The following is a 14,317-nucleotide window of genomic DNA, read 5'->3' on the forward strand; positions in this document are numbered from 1 at the left end:
TGTAGTTTCAGCATGTTTATTGTATATAACTCTTTGCGATAAAAGTATGTATTATACTTATTATGATTAAGATCTTGTTAAATCTATTCAATATTCAAGATGCAAATTTGGAGCTGACTCATTGCTTTAAAAGATTACTTGGCATATCTACACTCCAGAGCCAACACATTGGCGGGGAATAATTATGTATATTAGGTTACGATGGAGATTACGAAATGACATAAGTTCTAGAACAGGATAAACCCAGTAGCTAGGTATCAGGTCGCATACATATGTGTATCAGATTTTGATACTAGGTATCAGTATCTGTCTATATATCATATTACAATGGGATACCGTTTTGTGCTTTTCTGACCAGTTAATTACCGTATCACAGTCCAATCTTTTTGTCCATTTGTCTCTTCCGACGATATTCCTTCTTCCTTTATTTTGCCCGCACATTGGGATTTACAGCTTGAACATCCTACTTTTTATTACTCCCTCTCTTATACATACAAATGAAGTTTCTGTCCATAGCATATCGGATGTCTCAGTTCAGGGGTAGATCCAGAAGAAATTATTAGTGAGGACTGAATCATTCTTCTTCAATATTTAGAAAGAATTTTAACCCCTCTTTCTATAAACATATAGCAGAAAATTTAGTAGGGGCTTACACATGTCTATATAGTATTATTAGAACCGGTAACGGAGGCTAGCCCCCACAGCAGATTTAACATTGTGTAAGCCTAAGATGTCTCAATAGTTGCACTTAGCATTGGATGAGCCAGGGTGACGATTGATCTTAATGTGCGTTAATGTCTCCTGCTGCCTCCCATGCCCGGCCGATCATATCAATCCAATATTTCGGCCATGGATAACGCATGTGTTTGTGTGTGTGTAAAAAGTGCATAATTAACATGAAACCTTGGTGGCTGGCTACCTTAGCTGGTACTACTAGATCAGTGCACCAGTGCCCTAGCGACATACTCCCTCCCATTTTCTTTGTACGTCGATGGTCAGTTTATATGGAGGGAGTATTTGTATTCCCCCATTCCTCTGCTCGACTTTCTGGCCTTTGTCTCATTGATTTTTGAAAAAAAAAATTGAGATAATTACTTGTGTAATACCTCCGAAAAGTTGCCGATTTCGTCATATGCCAATCCAATCTTTGGTTTAAATCTGCACATCCTCGCGTGCCACTTACATCGCTCCCTATTGTGTTTATTTTTATAGATTTTTTACCATCTTTGAAACATATATTAATGTACCAATAATTTTAGTACAAAATTCTCGTATCTTAAAGATAAATTATATCTCAAGGTACTAAATTTTACACTGAAAATTACAGTATCTTAAGGTACTTTTTTTAAAATGATAAAAGAAAAAACTCTTATTCTTAGCTCAATATATAGTAAGAAGACCATTTGGGTTGCTAAAAAGCGAGATGTACCAATGGCGAATTAATATGACAGCTAAGATTTATATGTGTATATATACGTATGTAACATTTCAGTACGTATTAACGTAACCGTTGAATACAACATACGGTTTTGCTTCCGGTACGTACAGAAAGGGAGAAAGAAATAACTGCTTGAAATAAGTTTACAGAAAGTTACTTCTAAGCCATGTATAAGTTACTTCCCACTAAAATGTAAAGATTCGTTAAAATTACTTTTCAAGACCAGAAACTATGCATGTATATTGTGCATGATTGGCTTTCATTAGTTTTGATCCATTCGTTTTATTTGGTTGGCAATTAATTTAATTCACTGAAGAACATACCAAAGAAGAGAAGCACTTCACTACAATCTTGTATGGAGTTCACACATCATCTAGGTGAGTTACAGCTCAAGTGCGGAATGAGACAAACATCAGAATCTTGAACTCGTAATTGCAAGCAAATGCCATCATGGTAGGTCATTGCCATCACACGCTTGAATCAATCCATCAAAAACATGTACCATGACAAAAATAATCAATTTGATTCAGTGGGTGGTTCGTGAAGGAATCGTGAAGACAGAAGACACCTTTCAATTAGAAAGTTTGCTCCCTGATTCTGCTCGCAATTCGCAACCAATGCCATCTGAAAAGCCATGGGAGTAGATTCATGGCTGTAAGTTTTCACTGCTCCGCCTCGCAGATGCAATCGCCGTCGCCGCATGATTCTCTAGTCAAATCTGATCGCCACAGCAGAAAAACTAAACGCCATCACCAGTAGACCGGATGGCCATGGCCGTGGAGCTAGCTTAGGACTAAAAAGTATATACGCACTTATTAGATTTTGCAATTCAGTTTATACGGTCACACTGATTAGTGTACGAGGACAGGCTGATCAGTAGGGTCAAGAGAAACCATGGTCTTACGGGGCCTCGACGCTCAACACCATTAGCTACCGTCAGAGGCCGAGCGATCAGGCCACATGCAGGCGAGGACGCATCGCGACGTGGAGATGCGTGGGAGAAACACATTTTGTTGCTGTGCAAACTAAATTCCCCATGCCTCCTGAGCCCTATATATCTATCTATCTAGTAAGCTAGTGCACGTACGCGTCAACTGAAAAACCCACATCGAAGTGTATAGTAGAGTGTTTTGAGCGCTTTCTACCTGGTACTGTATGTGAATGCTACTCCCAGCTAGCTGGTTCCTTCGTGGTAAATTACTCTCGTATGGTGTAGCTACTGCATACATATACATATATATATATATATATATATATATATATATACACATATATACACACTAGAAAAATGCCCGTGCGTTGCACTGGGTCAAGCTAATTTTAATTATCCAAATTTAAATAAATTTTGAAAATAAATTATGTGTCTAGCCGGAAATAGTAAATCATAGTTAATGTATAATTGATTTGAGAAACATGCGCTAAACGCTATTATGTCATTTTCAACCAATTTTTCTAAGCCCTAGTCCCTTTATTTTTTTAATCTAAGGTAATAAAATTAAATTTAAACATTGTGTGTAGAGAAAAACACAAATAAATTTGAGATTGGCTAGAAAAGCAAAATAAATAAGTTTTGGAATGTGTAAAAAGACAAAAAAAAATGAGAATGTGTAGAAAAATTAAAAAAGTTTCTACACAAATCATTTTGTGTAGAGAAAACACACACACACAAAATTTGAGATTGGGTAGAAAAGAGAAAAGGTAAAAAACTAAAAAGAATGAGAAAAGGTAAAGAAATAAAAATTCTGCCTCGACACGGTCCTACCACAATTAAGTGTATTATTGTTCAAAAGTTTGATATGCATGAGTGGTTAATAAAGCGTGGCTGTAGTCTGTTTGGCTCAACCCGCATAAGTTTGATTTTTTTCCATATTCGCGTCAAGCAAGCCCGCGGTGGACTCGGGCACTCGGCCTGGTGCGCGCGATGACTCGGGCCAATGCGAACCTGGCCCGCTCGGGCAAAGCGCGGTCCACTTGGGAGAAGACGAACGAAGTCATAGGCCCCGGCGAACAAAGTCATAGGCCAACTCGGGCGAGCGCGCGGCGCGGGGCGTCGGCCAGTGACGGACGAAATTTTTTTTGGCAGAATCGTTACCTCTTTTTATAATAGTGTGTGTATATATATAGTAAGACTAATAAGCGCATAAGCTATTCTACATCCCCTCACTTCCAAGATCTCCTAAGGCCCAAAAACCACCCCACCTCATTTAACGATTGGTCAAAGGGTTAACCTCGTGGGGTCAACCCCTTTATGGGCTTCCCCTAATATCTATCTAAGTTCATCTCTTGCCTCACAGGAATTCTGCAGTAACACACGATGACACGAATGTAGTAACACGATGACTAATTTACAGTAACAACGTCGAAACATACCCACGAGAGATATATTTCTTAAAACATTTTTTTCAAACAATACAGTACAAAAGTTCTTAAAAATAATATATGAGGTGAGAGATAAGTTGTTTAAAGTTCGAAATGTTAAGAAATATCTATAAGTGCAGTAACGATACACCTTCTATATAGTATAACGCTATATTGCTATAAAATATGTGTTGTAATTGCACAATTACTGTAACGTCATGATAGAAGTGCAGTAATATCGCGATGTACGTGCAATAACATGTGTGTTACACAATTCCAGTAACGTCGTGATAGAAATACAGTAACATCATGACTGTACTGTTGCTACAGTACAACTAATGCACGTAAGAGAGCTAAAATATTATATTCTTAATCTTTATAGAGCAATATTAGTTTTGATAGATATATATATATATATATATATTGTAAGGGGAAAGACTAATACGCGCATCCCCTTAGTATAAGCTATTCTACATCCCCTCACTTTCAAGGCCTCCCAAGGCCCATCCTACCTCCCACCCCACTTTCCTAGGCTCAAAAATCATCCCCACCTCAATTAAAGGCTAGTCAAGGAGTTTCCCACGTGGGTCAACCCCTTATGGGTTTCCCCTCTCGTCTATCTAAGCCCACTCCTCGTCTCTCAGGAATTCTGCAGTAACACGAAGGAAAAAGTTCAATAACACTATACATTCTGTAGGATTTTAATTAGTATACATACAGTAACACTATATATTCTATGTAGCAATAACATCATGTTACTATAATTTTTATGAGTAAATGCAGTAACATAGCGGTATAAGTGCAGTAACATGTGCGTTGTTACTGTACAATTATAGTAACATCGTGATATAAGTATAATAACATCATGATCGAAGGACAGTAACACGAGGTGTGACTGCATACTATTGCTACAATACAATTAATACATGTGAGAGAGCTAAAATGTTGTATTTCCAATCTTCAGAGAACAATATCTCATGTGTCTTATATTATTTTTTAAAACCGTTTTCACTACCGTGGTTAAAAAAAATATGATTTAAAAAACTAGATCCGTTATGATGTTGTTACTGTATTTTATAAGGCGTGTTACTGTATTTTTGTCTTCGTGTTACTGCACTTTTCAGACATATGGGACTGGACAAATGCGAGGTGTGGAGGAAGGTTAAAGGACGGATTTAACCAACGTGGTAGAGGTTTGACCAGGCCATGAGAGAGGTTTTGGGCCCTTAGAAGGAGGTGGGAGGTGGGTTTGGGTCTTATGAGGGGAGGGAGACATAGAATAACATATTCTATGGGAGATGCACATACTAGTTTTGCTATATATATATATATATATATATATATATATATATATATATATATATATATATATTATGTACTCCCTATAGGACAAGTATTATATACCCCTTCCAAGTTCCAATACCTAAAAACCACCTTTCACCTAAACCAAAGGACTGTCAAAGAGTTTCTCCCTTGGTCAACTCTGTTCTAGGTTTCCACATATGTCCACCTAAGCTCACATCGAAACTATGCAGTAACAGTACGGTTATCATACAGTAATAAAATAGCTTGCATGTGAGAACAATGTCAAAGTATAGCCATGAGGGATCTATTTTTTTAAACATTTTTTTCTAACAGTCGGGTATAATCATTTTTTAAAACTAATATATGAGGTGAGAGATAAAGTTACTTACAGTCTGAATATCTATACAAATTGTACAAATATACACTAATAACATAGCAAAAAGCTATGCAATAATGTTACAACTTCTACGTAGTAATGCTCCCACGTCCTCGCAATCTATCGAAGCATCATTCCTTATGGATGTCGCATATACACTACCATACAAATCGAAGACACATACTAAATTAAGAATATATTTGCTTACATGTAATAACACGTTATACTAACGTTACATTGAATTGTAGTAACACGCTATGTTGGTACAAAATATGTTAATACAGATGATCGGTTCCGCAATTGTGTGTGTTTGTATACACACACGTCATCCCAGCTGCGACCTCCCTAGACTTCGATATCTTTGGCAACAGCCCAGTTGATGTCTCAAGTGGCGGCACCGACGGCGAAGGATCGGGCCGGACCATGAGGAAAAGGGGGGAAATTTAACTATTTGCCACTTTTAACTAGTGAGTGCTAAATCTTTTGCCACTCCTCTCTCACTGTAGCTGTGAGAGGGGTCAAGTGGATGTGGTGAAGAGTGGCAAAATATTAAAAGTCCCGGAAAAGGGAGAAGAAGGGAAGAGGTCATCCTCTGCCCTCAAGTCCTTCGGTGCACAGGAGGTTGGTCAGCGAAGTCTGCAACGGATGGAGCTTCGCCGAGCAAGAGGCTCCAACCCTAGTGCGTGTAGTCGAAGAGGAGGAAAAGGCCTTGCTGTCGCCACCACCACTGCCTGCGCCGGCCATGTCCTTAATCGGTGCGACGTCCATATCGGTGCGACGTCCATTCTTTCTCCTTCAAGTTTGATAAAGCTTGCTAGCTGACATAAGAGCCAACTGCTATCTTCAATTCATCTATAGTGTCAATTCATATAATATTTATCTACAAAGCATTAATACATGGTTCCACATATCATACACACATTGTGTCTTGGAGTCCGTCCTACAGCTGGCTACAAATTACTAAGCTAACTACTCTTCTCTCTCCTCTCTTGTCTCTTTAAATATTTTTATAGCTGGCTTATAGTCTGCTATTGTACCTGCTCTAAACATATGCAAATCCTATTTATTATTATTTTTATTAATTTATTTTTTCAACTTGGAGGTAAGTAGATCCGGTAGTAATAGTCCAGGGATACCCGGTTTCCCTCTTGGGGATAAATATTGGGCTCGGCTTATAGTTGATGCTACTTTATTTTTTTAGCGAAAATTACTACGCCAGTAGTAGGTTATTGGGCTGATATAATATTTCACTATTTCATGGAGGCCCATTGAATTTGTGTCGTGGGCTCCATCCATCCAGCCGCATGCAGCCCATTTAGGCCGGAGACCCATCAAGAAGAAGAATCTCTAATACCGAATTCCAAGCATTTTCTCAGCCAGCTAGCCCATCCACGTGGCACGATCCCACCACCAGCTTTTTACCTGGTGTTTTTTTCCCCCTGGATTGCAGGCAGCCACAGGGGAGGGGCTTGATCAACCGGAGGCACCGGGAGAAATCCCAATGGATCCGTTGCTGCCACGGCCAATCCGCATTCCTCGCCGCGCCGAGACCAAGCTGAGCGCATTTACCCTTATCTCTCTTCTCATAAGCTCTGCCGCAAATTTAATATGGCCTGCGTTCGGCTGCAGCTGACCAGCTAAAGTATCTGCGTTTTTTTCTATTTTTATAGGAAGATAAACGATATATTTATAGATAAAAAATAATTTCACTAAGGCCGGCCACTACCGCGCGCCCCCGACCCATCACCGGTGAGGCCTGATTGTTGCCGCCCCGAATGTGCTGACCCTGACATCGTCGCGTCTATCTCCATAGGGACACGGTGGCCGCAAGGCCTCCACCGCTGTTGGTCGATTTGCCGCCGGCCGTCTCTGCTCCAGCCACTGCCCCCGACGTGCCACCCTGGACCCATCACCGAGGCCCGCCCTTTGCCGCCACCCGATAGCCGGAAGAGAGATTGAGAGAGAGAAAAGATAAAAGATAGATAGGTGACAGTGAATTGACTTTAAAAAATTAAGAAACATTTTGGTGGTTATTTTGTAAACAGTTTCTACATTTTTATCCAATCATGAAATAATCTTTGAACTACTATTTCAATTTTACTACCTCATTTTCCACATTTCAATAAATAGCTAAATAAATAAATAAAACACATTTTTATTACTTTTACTTTCTCGCCCCACTGAAATTAAAAATATATATAAATTTGATGTTATTAATTATTCTACCCAATAGTTACAATTATGCATTTATAATTACAATCACTAAAAATAAACTTGCAAGTCTATAATTACGCGCGGCAAAGCTAGGCGACAGTCGCGCCGCCACCGAGATGGGCCACCCGACAGCTGGGAGAGAGATGGAGATCGAGAGAGGGAAGAGATAAAGAAAGAGGTCGGACGATGAATGTAGTAAAAAAAACAAGAGAGAAAAATTTCAGTGGTTATTTTGCAGAATAATTTCTATATTTCTAACCAATCATGAAATATTTAAAGACTATTATTTCAATTTTAGTGTCTCATTTTCCATATTTCAATAAAAGCTAAATAAATAAAACACGTTTCCATTTCGTTTACTTTCTCACCCCACTGAAATTATATATATATATATATATATATAGTTTGTTGTTATTTATTATTTGAAGACTATTATTTCAATTTTAGTGTCTCATTTTCCACATTTCAATAAATAGATAAATAAACGAAAAACACATTTTCATTAGTTTTACTTTCTCACCCCACTAAAAATTAAAAATATATAAATTTACTATTATTTATTATTCTATGCATTTATAATTATAATCAAAAAGTAAACTGCCTAATCTATGATTACACACGGCGAAGCCGTGCGACCTTTCTAGTTTCATTAGATCTTCCTGATTATTTTTAGTTTGTTCTGAGTTTTTTTTTTGGACACACCTGATACATCCTGTATGAAGCCCAATCCTACCCGTCAACGTATTTTTGACTGCGGCTTGTAAGCCGAAGAGAAATGATTATTGCAACCAGAAATAATTTTAGGTGAAGACACATTTCACATCCAATATATGTTAGTGGCTCAAAAAAACCCAAAATAAATTCTAAAATTTTTGTTCTAGTTTCTCTAGTTAAATCATCGAATTTGTATAAGCATTAGTTTCTTTGGGGTGTTTGTTTCCCTCTAACTTTTTTTAGTCTCTATGAATGAATGTTTGGACACTAATTACAAGTATTAAATATAGACTATTAATGAAACTCACCATATACTCTAGACTATTTCGCGAGCCGAATCTATTGAGCCTAATTAGTCTATGATTATCGAATGTGATACTACAATAAACATTTGCTAATCGTGGATTAATTAGACTTAAAAGATTTGTCTAATGAAATAGTCTTTATTTATATAATTAGTTTTATTATCAGTTTATATTTAATACTCCTAATTAACGTCTAAACATCTAATATGATCCAAACAGCGTCTTATTGTTAAGGATGCATGGCCACGTGGACTATCATCGTCTCCGGCCTTTGGACCACAGGAGCCGTTGGAAAAGAGGAGAGGAGAATGGCCCATGTAGAAGGCTAACTAAACATGATTGGCCCATGTAAGGCTAGCTATAGTATATTTCCACTTGTACTATTGTAGGTGTTTCTGTCAATGGGTAATTAAACTTCATAATAATACATATATGTAACTCTAGATAAGTTTATCCGCTGGAGTACTATAATAAGTCCTAGAAGGGCATGCAAGAGGGACTGATTCCTGTCATAACACTATCAGAGTTGCTGCATATATATTCAAAATCTGCTGCCTCTTCGAGAACAGTAATTTATGAACGAAGACTGTGTGTACGCATTGAACATATCTAAACAAAACTTTGGATCATAAACAACTTATAAGCTAATTAATTAACATCTGCCATTATTACCTCTGTTGTTGTAAAAAAAAAAGTAAAGATATATGCATGCTTCAATTTACATCAGAATTCAGTTCACATTTGCAGTTTATCCATCTCTGTAAGGGCCCTAGCAATCTAAACCTGTTGCTGTGTCCGGTTGACCTCTCCCAAAAAACAGCGAAAATGATTACAAAAAATAAATGCTTGCTAGTTCATAGACTTTTTTGAGCTATAAGCTTTTCATCACATCAGGCTGCTGGACAAGAGAGATGTCTGGATTCTCTGCTGCATCTCATGAGCACCACCCATTTCTTCTGTCTGTGAGGGGATACATTGAATCAGGGAGGAATGGTGTAAAAAAATAAGACACATAACATAACAGGGATTAGATTTTTTTTTATTATTTATGTAATAGAAACTTTATTGAGGTGGTCGTTTTGTTTGTTTGGAGGAAAACAACAAAACGATATTTTTGAAATAGAAAAATAATTATTGAATAAAGATTTTATATAATTGTTCTTAGCGACCCGAAAATAAAGACCAGAAAATATACTATTATGAAAAACATCAAAGCCAAGGTTAAAAATTTAAATTTTGTCTTATAAGTATAAGCAGAAGCAAAAATACGAGGACGTGAAATTCACATAATTACATCAAGATAATACACGTAATCATACCAAAGACACCATCAAAACACAGTTCTAGCTAGCTAGGTTCAGAAAACCAACACGTACGGCTCAATACGTCAATGGAGCCCTTTTTAAGACGCCTCTAGGTTAGCAGGTACAGTATATATAATTCAGTGTTAAAAGGTACTAAAAGGAAAAGGACTTTTAGAGTTTCAGTGTGTTAGTATTGGTTAAGACTAGTCACATACACAAACAAACAGATACACAAACGGACATAGATATCCACAAACAGATAGACAAACGGACATAGACATAGTATATGGATATCTTATTCTTTTTTTTTTCTGAAAAAATATATCCTCATTTTCTATTTCAGCAAAAGAATAAAACCTCATGTTTTCTGGTTTTGAAACTGACAGGTTCTTCAATCTCCACCTCATCGTTAGAGGGGGGCAAACTGAGCTGTCCCATTATTTGTGAAAGATCTAGGATATATATGTGTTGTCATTATTAAGAAAACCGCATTAAAGCTTTTGAACAATGTGTTATATATAAGGCTTCACCCTGCAGTACTGTAATTTTGATATTTTTGTTCTTTTGTAAAACTTATTTTACAAACAAACCCCTAAAAAAATTTCACGAATGAACCTTTTTGACCGCGCCAACGTCATTGGCGTCGTCGTTGGATGACGCCAATGACATTGGTGCCATCCTCCTGCCACATAAACACAACATTATCACTTCGAGAACAGTGTCATTGGTGCCGTCTTATACAATGATAACGCTAATGACGTTGGCGCGGTCAAAAAGATCTATTTGTACAATAAATTTTTTAAGGGTCTATTTATAAAATAAGTTTTTTAAAAGTACCAAAATGTCAAAATTGCAGCTCTGCAAAATGAAAGGAATGTCAGTATAAAACCACCCCAAGAAATACTTGGTTTGTACACTTTAGTGTTTAATTATTCCGCACTAATTAGTGTTTAATTATTCACTGTTGGAGGTAAGATATCACTGTTGTTTGATTCGAGACTAGCAGAAAGCTGTGACATGAGAGTAATAGCTGTTGGTGCTTGGTACACATCAACTTAAAGATCAGAAGATGAGTAGCGAACAAGCCAGCTAGAGAGAAAAGCAGGAATTAATATTGGACAATTAAGAACCTTGATTTGGCCTAAAAATTTCGGACAGGTTAATTATTCTTTAGTTGATGCTTGTTACACTCGTCTACAGTAGTTTCAATCAGAATTTGCGTGTGAAAGTTATACCGTTTGGTCTTACATTAATTAAAAGAATTAATTCCTACGTATATACATATACAATAATATAGCTTGATCGACGACGATGGGTTAATATATTCTTCCCGAACTTGACTGATATCTGAATGATCTCTTCAATTAATTCATCCACATGTGAACATTTTATTATAATGTATGGGTCAACAATAATATCCTCCGGATCATCAGAATCAAAACGTCATGTAAAAAAACGCAGTATATAGAAAGCTAGCCTTGTAAAAAAAAAAATCTCAGGACGCGTTCGATGAGGGGTCGGTAAGTGAACTTATCTGGTGCGAAAAACATAGTAATAGATTGGTACATGATTAATTAATTATTAATTATTTAAAAAAATATAAAATAGATTAATATGATTTTGTAAACAACTTTTCTATAAAAATTTTTTACAAAAAATACACCGTTTAGCAGCATGGGAAACGCACGCGGAAAACGAGAGAGATAAGTTAACTAAAGGGCGGGGGCGAATGCGGCCTCAATGTGATTATATGTTCTGTGACTTTAGAAGCTTGAAGCAAGTCGTTCTCCTAGAGCACCAAATACGCCACTGTTTTGGTCAGCAAAGTCCATCAACAAAAGCAAAACTAAAGCAGCCGCTAATTCAACAGTAAACAGCGACCATTTTTACATGAATTGATGAATTTGAAAAGAATGATCAAAAACGAATCAGCTGCCGACCAAGTCCAGCCAAGTCATCCAGAAACAGACAGATTTTATTTTGGTAATAAAGCATAATTAAATAAACCTTTTCCTATAGGTAATCGAAGTCAACACCCAGCCTGGGGATCACTGACGTATGTCACTCGAGTGACGTGATCGGTGTGATGTCACGGCGGTTTTAACGTACACGTGCGTCAATTTGCGTCCACATGAATGGGGGATTGATTGAGCGTGCCAAATGGACCACTGACCTAGCTAGCTGATTATAGTTAATCCTCTGATTTTTTTAATTAGCATAATTGATTTTTGATTTACGCTATCATTCGTTTTATTTTAAAAAGTTTATCTAAATATGTAAAATTATAAATTCATACTTAAAGTTATTTTATAATAAACAAAACTATAACGAAACAAACCAATAATTATAAGATCTTTTAATAAAACAAAAGTTTAAACATACATACGAAAGTTAAACGGAGGGAGTATTCGTTGTTTGTTACCTGGACGAACATGGTGTGGACGATGCTGCCGTCGACGGCGGCGACGTTGGCGGAGACGACCTTGAGGCGCAGCGCCTCCATGGCGCGGCACACCTTCACCATGGCGTCCCTCGTCCTCGCGCACCGTATGCTCACCGCCATCGTCCTCTCCCCCACCTTGCTCACCTGGAGCTGCGATCGAGGGTTGTTCATCACAATTAACTCCTAGAATTATCAAACATTAACAGAGATTTGGCGTGGAATTAACTAGAGTTTGTAATGATTACCTGGAGGATTTGGAGAGGGGGAGAGGCAGCCATGGAGGCGCCGTCGTGGGGAGGCGGCGTGGTCCTCGGCTTCTTCATCCTCGGCAGCAGCGGGACGCCGTCGTCGTCGTCTCCGGCTCCGGCGGCGGATTTGGTGGCGACGGTTGACTCGAGGGCGGATATCTCCTCGAGCAGCCGGCGCTCCTCCGCCTGCAGCTTCTCGATGTGAGCGATGGCGTCCCTCACGATTGACGCCTTGTCCATCTATGGCAGCGATCGATGAACTCACATGGTTAAAGGACTCCAATTCGATCGATCGATGTGCCGCAAATTGATTCAGCTGAGAACACGAGATCGATCGATTTGATTCGACGCGCGTGGTCACCTTGGAGATCTTGGGGACGACGGCGCGGAGCGCGTAGAGCTTCTCGTTGAGGCGCTTGCGGCGGTCCCGCTCCATGGCTATGTTCTTGCTGCTCGCCGCCGCCACAGCTGCCGCCGCCGCCGCCGCCGCCGCCGCCGTGGAGCAGGAGTTGACGACGTCCGGCGAGCTCGGGTCGTCGTAGCGACGACGACGAGACGACTGGGAGCACGCGTACAGCCCGGAGAGCGAGTCGTCGTACTCGTACTCCTTCTCCGGCGACGGCGGCGGCAGCAGCGCCGAAAGCTCGTGCCCCGCCGGCACGTCGTACATGCTGCCGAAGCTGTCCATCAGCAAGCTGCCAACCAAACGAAAGGAATCACTCACACTACTGCACCTTCTACAGATCCCCCACCGGCGGCGATGGCGATGGCGATCGATCGATACGGCGGCGTGCGTGCGTACCTGTCGGTGTCGGCAGCGACGGCGGCGAGGTCGAGGGAGCCGAGGAGGTGGGGCGAGTGGCGGGAGAGGTCGATGAGCATGCTCATCATGTCGGCCTCCATTAATTACTGCACTAAATCTATCAGGTAGCTAGCTGGGGTATATTATAGCAGTACACAACGTGTGTTAATTTGGGTGCATTAATATTAATATATAGTTTTGGCTTTATTCAGAACCAAAAAAAAAGGAGAGTCGTGTGCTTCACTAGTGAAGTGAGTGAGTGAGCATCCAGGTCGCTCGCTTGCTGCTTTATATATGTGGATGGAAGAGCAGTGTGCGATCGATGCCGTGGCCATTTGTGTGGCTAGCGTTAAAGTCGTCGCCGCACAAAAGCTAGGGCTTGGGTGCAGGCCTCCATCATGGTGAGCATCTTTAGGTTTTGCTCCGATCGAGAGGGGAGCAAAGGTGAGGGATAAGGAGACGAAAAGCATATGGGCAGGCGAGTTAGAGCAAGTTCAGTAGAATATGCAACTGCCGGCTCCAATTTATCTATAGTCAATCTATATAATAGTTAGCTACAAAACATTAATATATGATCTCATATGTTATACACACATTACGTCTTGAAGCTCGTACTATAGCTAGTTATAAATTTGTAGCCCATTGCTATTCTCTCTCCTTCCTCATCACTTTAAAATATGTTTCGAAATAAAGGCGAGACAAGTTCAAGCCCACTGTAGAGCAGGGTTTGAAATAGAGGTGTCCTGATGGAAGCCGCTCGTTCGAGTAACCTTTCAAGATGCCATGTAAACTAAGATCTTATTTCAGAAT

The 14,317-nt window shown here is 39.3% G+C and overlaps 1 protein-coding gene across 2 annotated transcripts; it reads right to left on the reverse strand.

The window, feature by feature from the left end:
- Positions 1 to 9,405: 9,405 nt before the first annotated feature.
- LOC102712077 (transcription factor BHLH6-like) lies at positions 9,406 to 13,735 on the reverse strand. 2 transcript variants are annotated; one of them, XM_040523422.1, is made up of 5 exons: positions 13,508 to 13,735; positions 12,971 to 13,400; positions 12,703 to 12,891; positions 12,437 to 12,607; positions 9,406 to 9,670 (listed from the first exon to the last, which is right to left on the reverse strand). In XM_040523422.1, exons 1-5 carry the CDS (start codon positions 13,606 to 13,608, stop codon positions 9,596 to 9,598), a joined length of 966 nt encoding a protein of 321 aa, XP_040379356.1. In that variant the 5' UTR covers positions 13,609 to 13,735; the 3' UTR covers positions 9,406 to 9,595. The 2 variants fall into 2 exon arrangements, with proteins under 2 accessions (XP_040379356.1, XP_040379357.1); XM_040523423.1 differs by having other exon boundaries at positions 12,703 to 12,945; positions 13,067 to 13,400; positions 13,508 to 13,734.
- Between the last annotated feature and the right edge of the window lie 582 nt (positions 13,736 to 14,317).

The sequence above is a fragment of the Oryza brachyantha genome, chromosome 4 (assembly GCF_000231095.2).
Source record: "Oryza brachyantha chromosome 4, ObraRS2, whole genome shotgun sequence".
NCBI classification, from domain to species: Eukaryota; Viridiplantae; Streptophyta; class Magnoliopsida; order Poales; family Poaceae; genus Oryza; species Oryza brachyantha.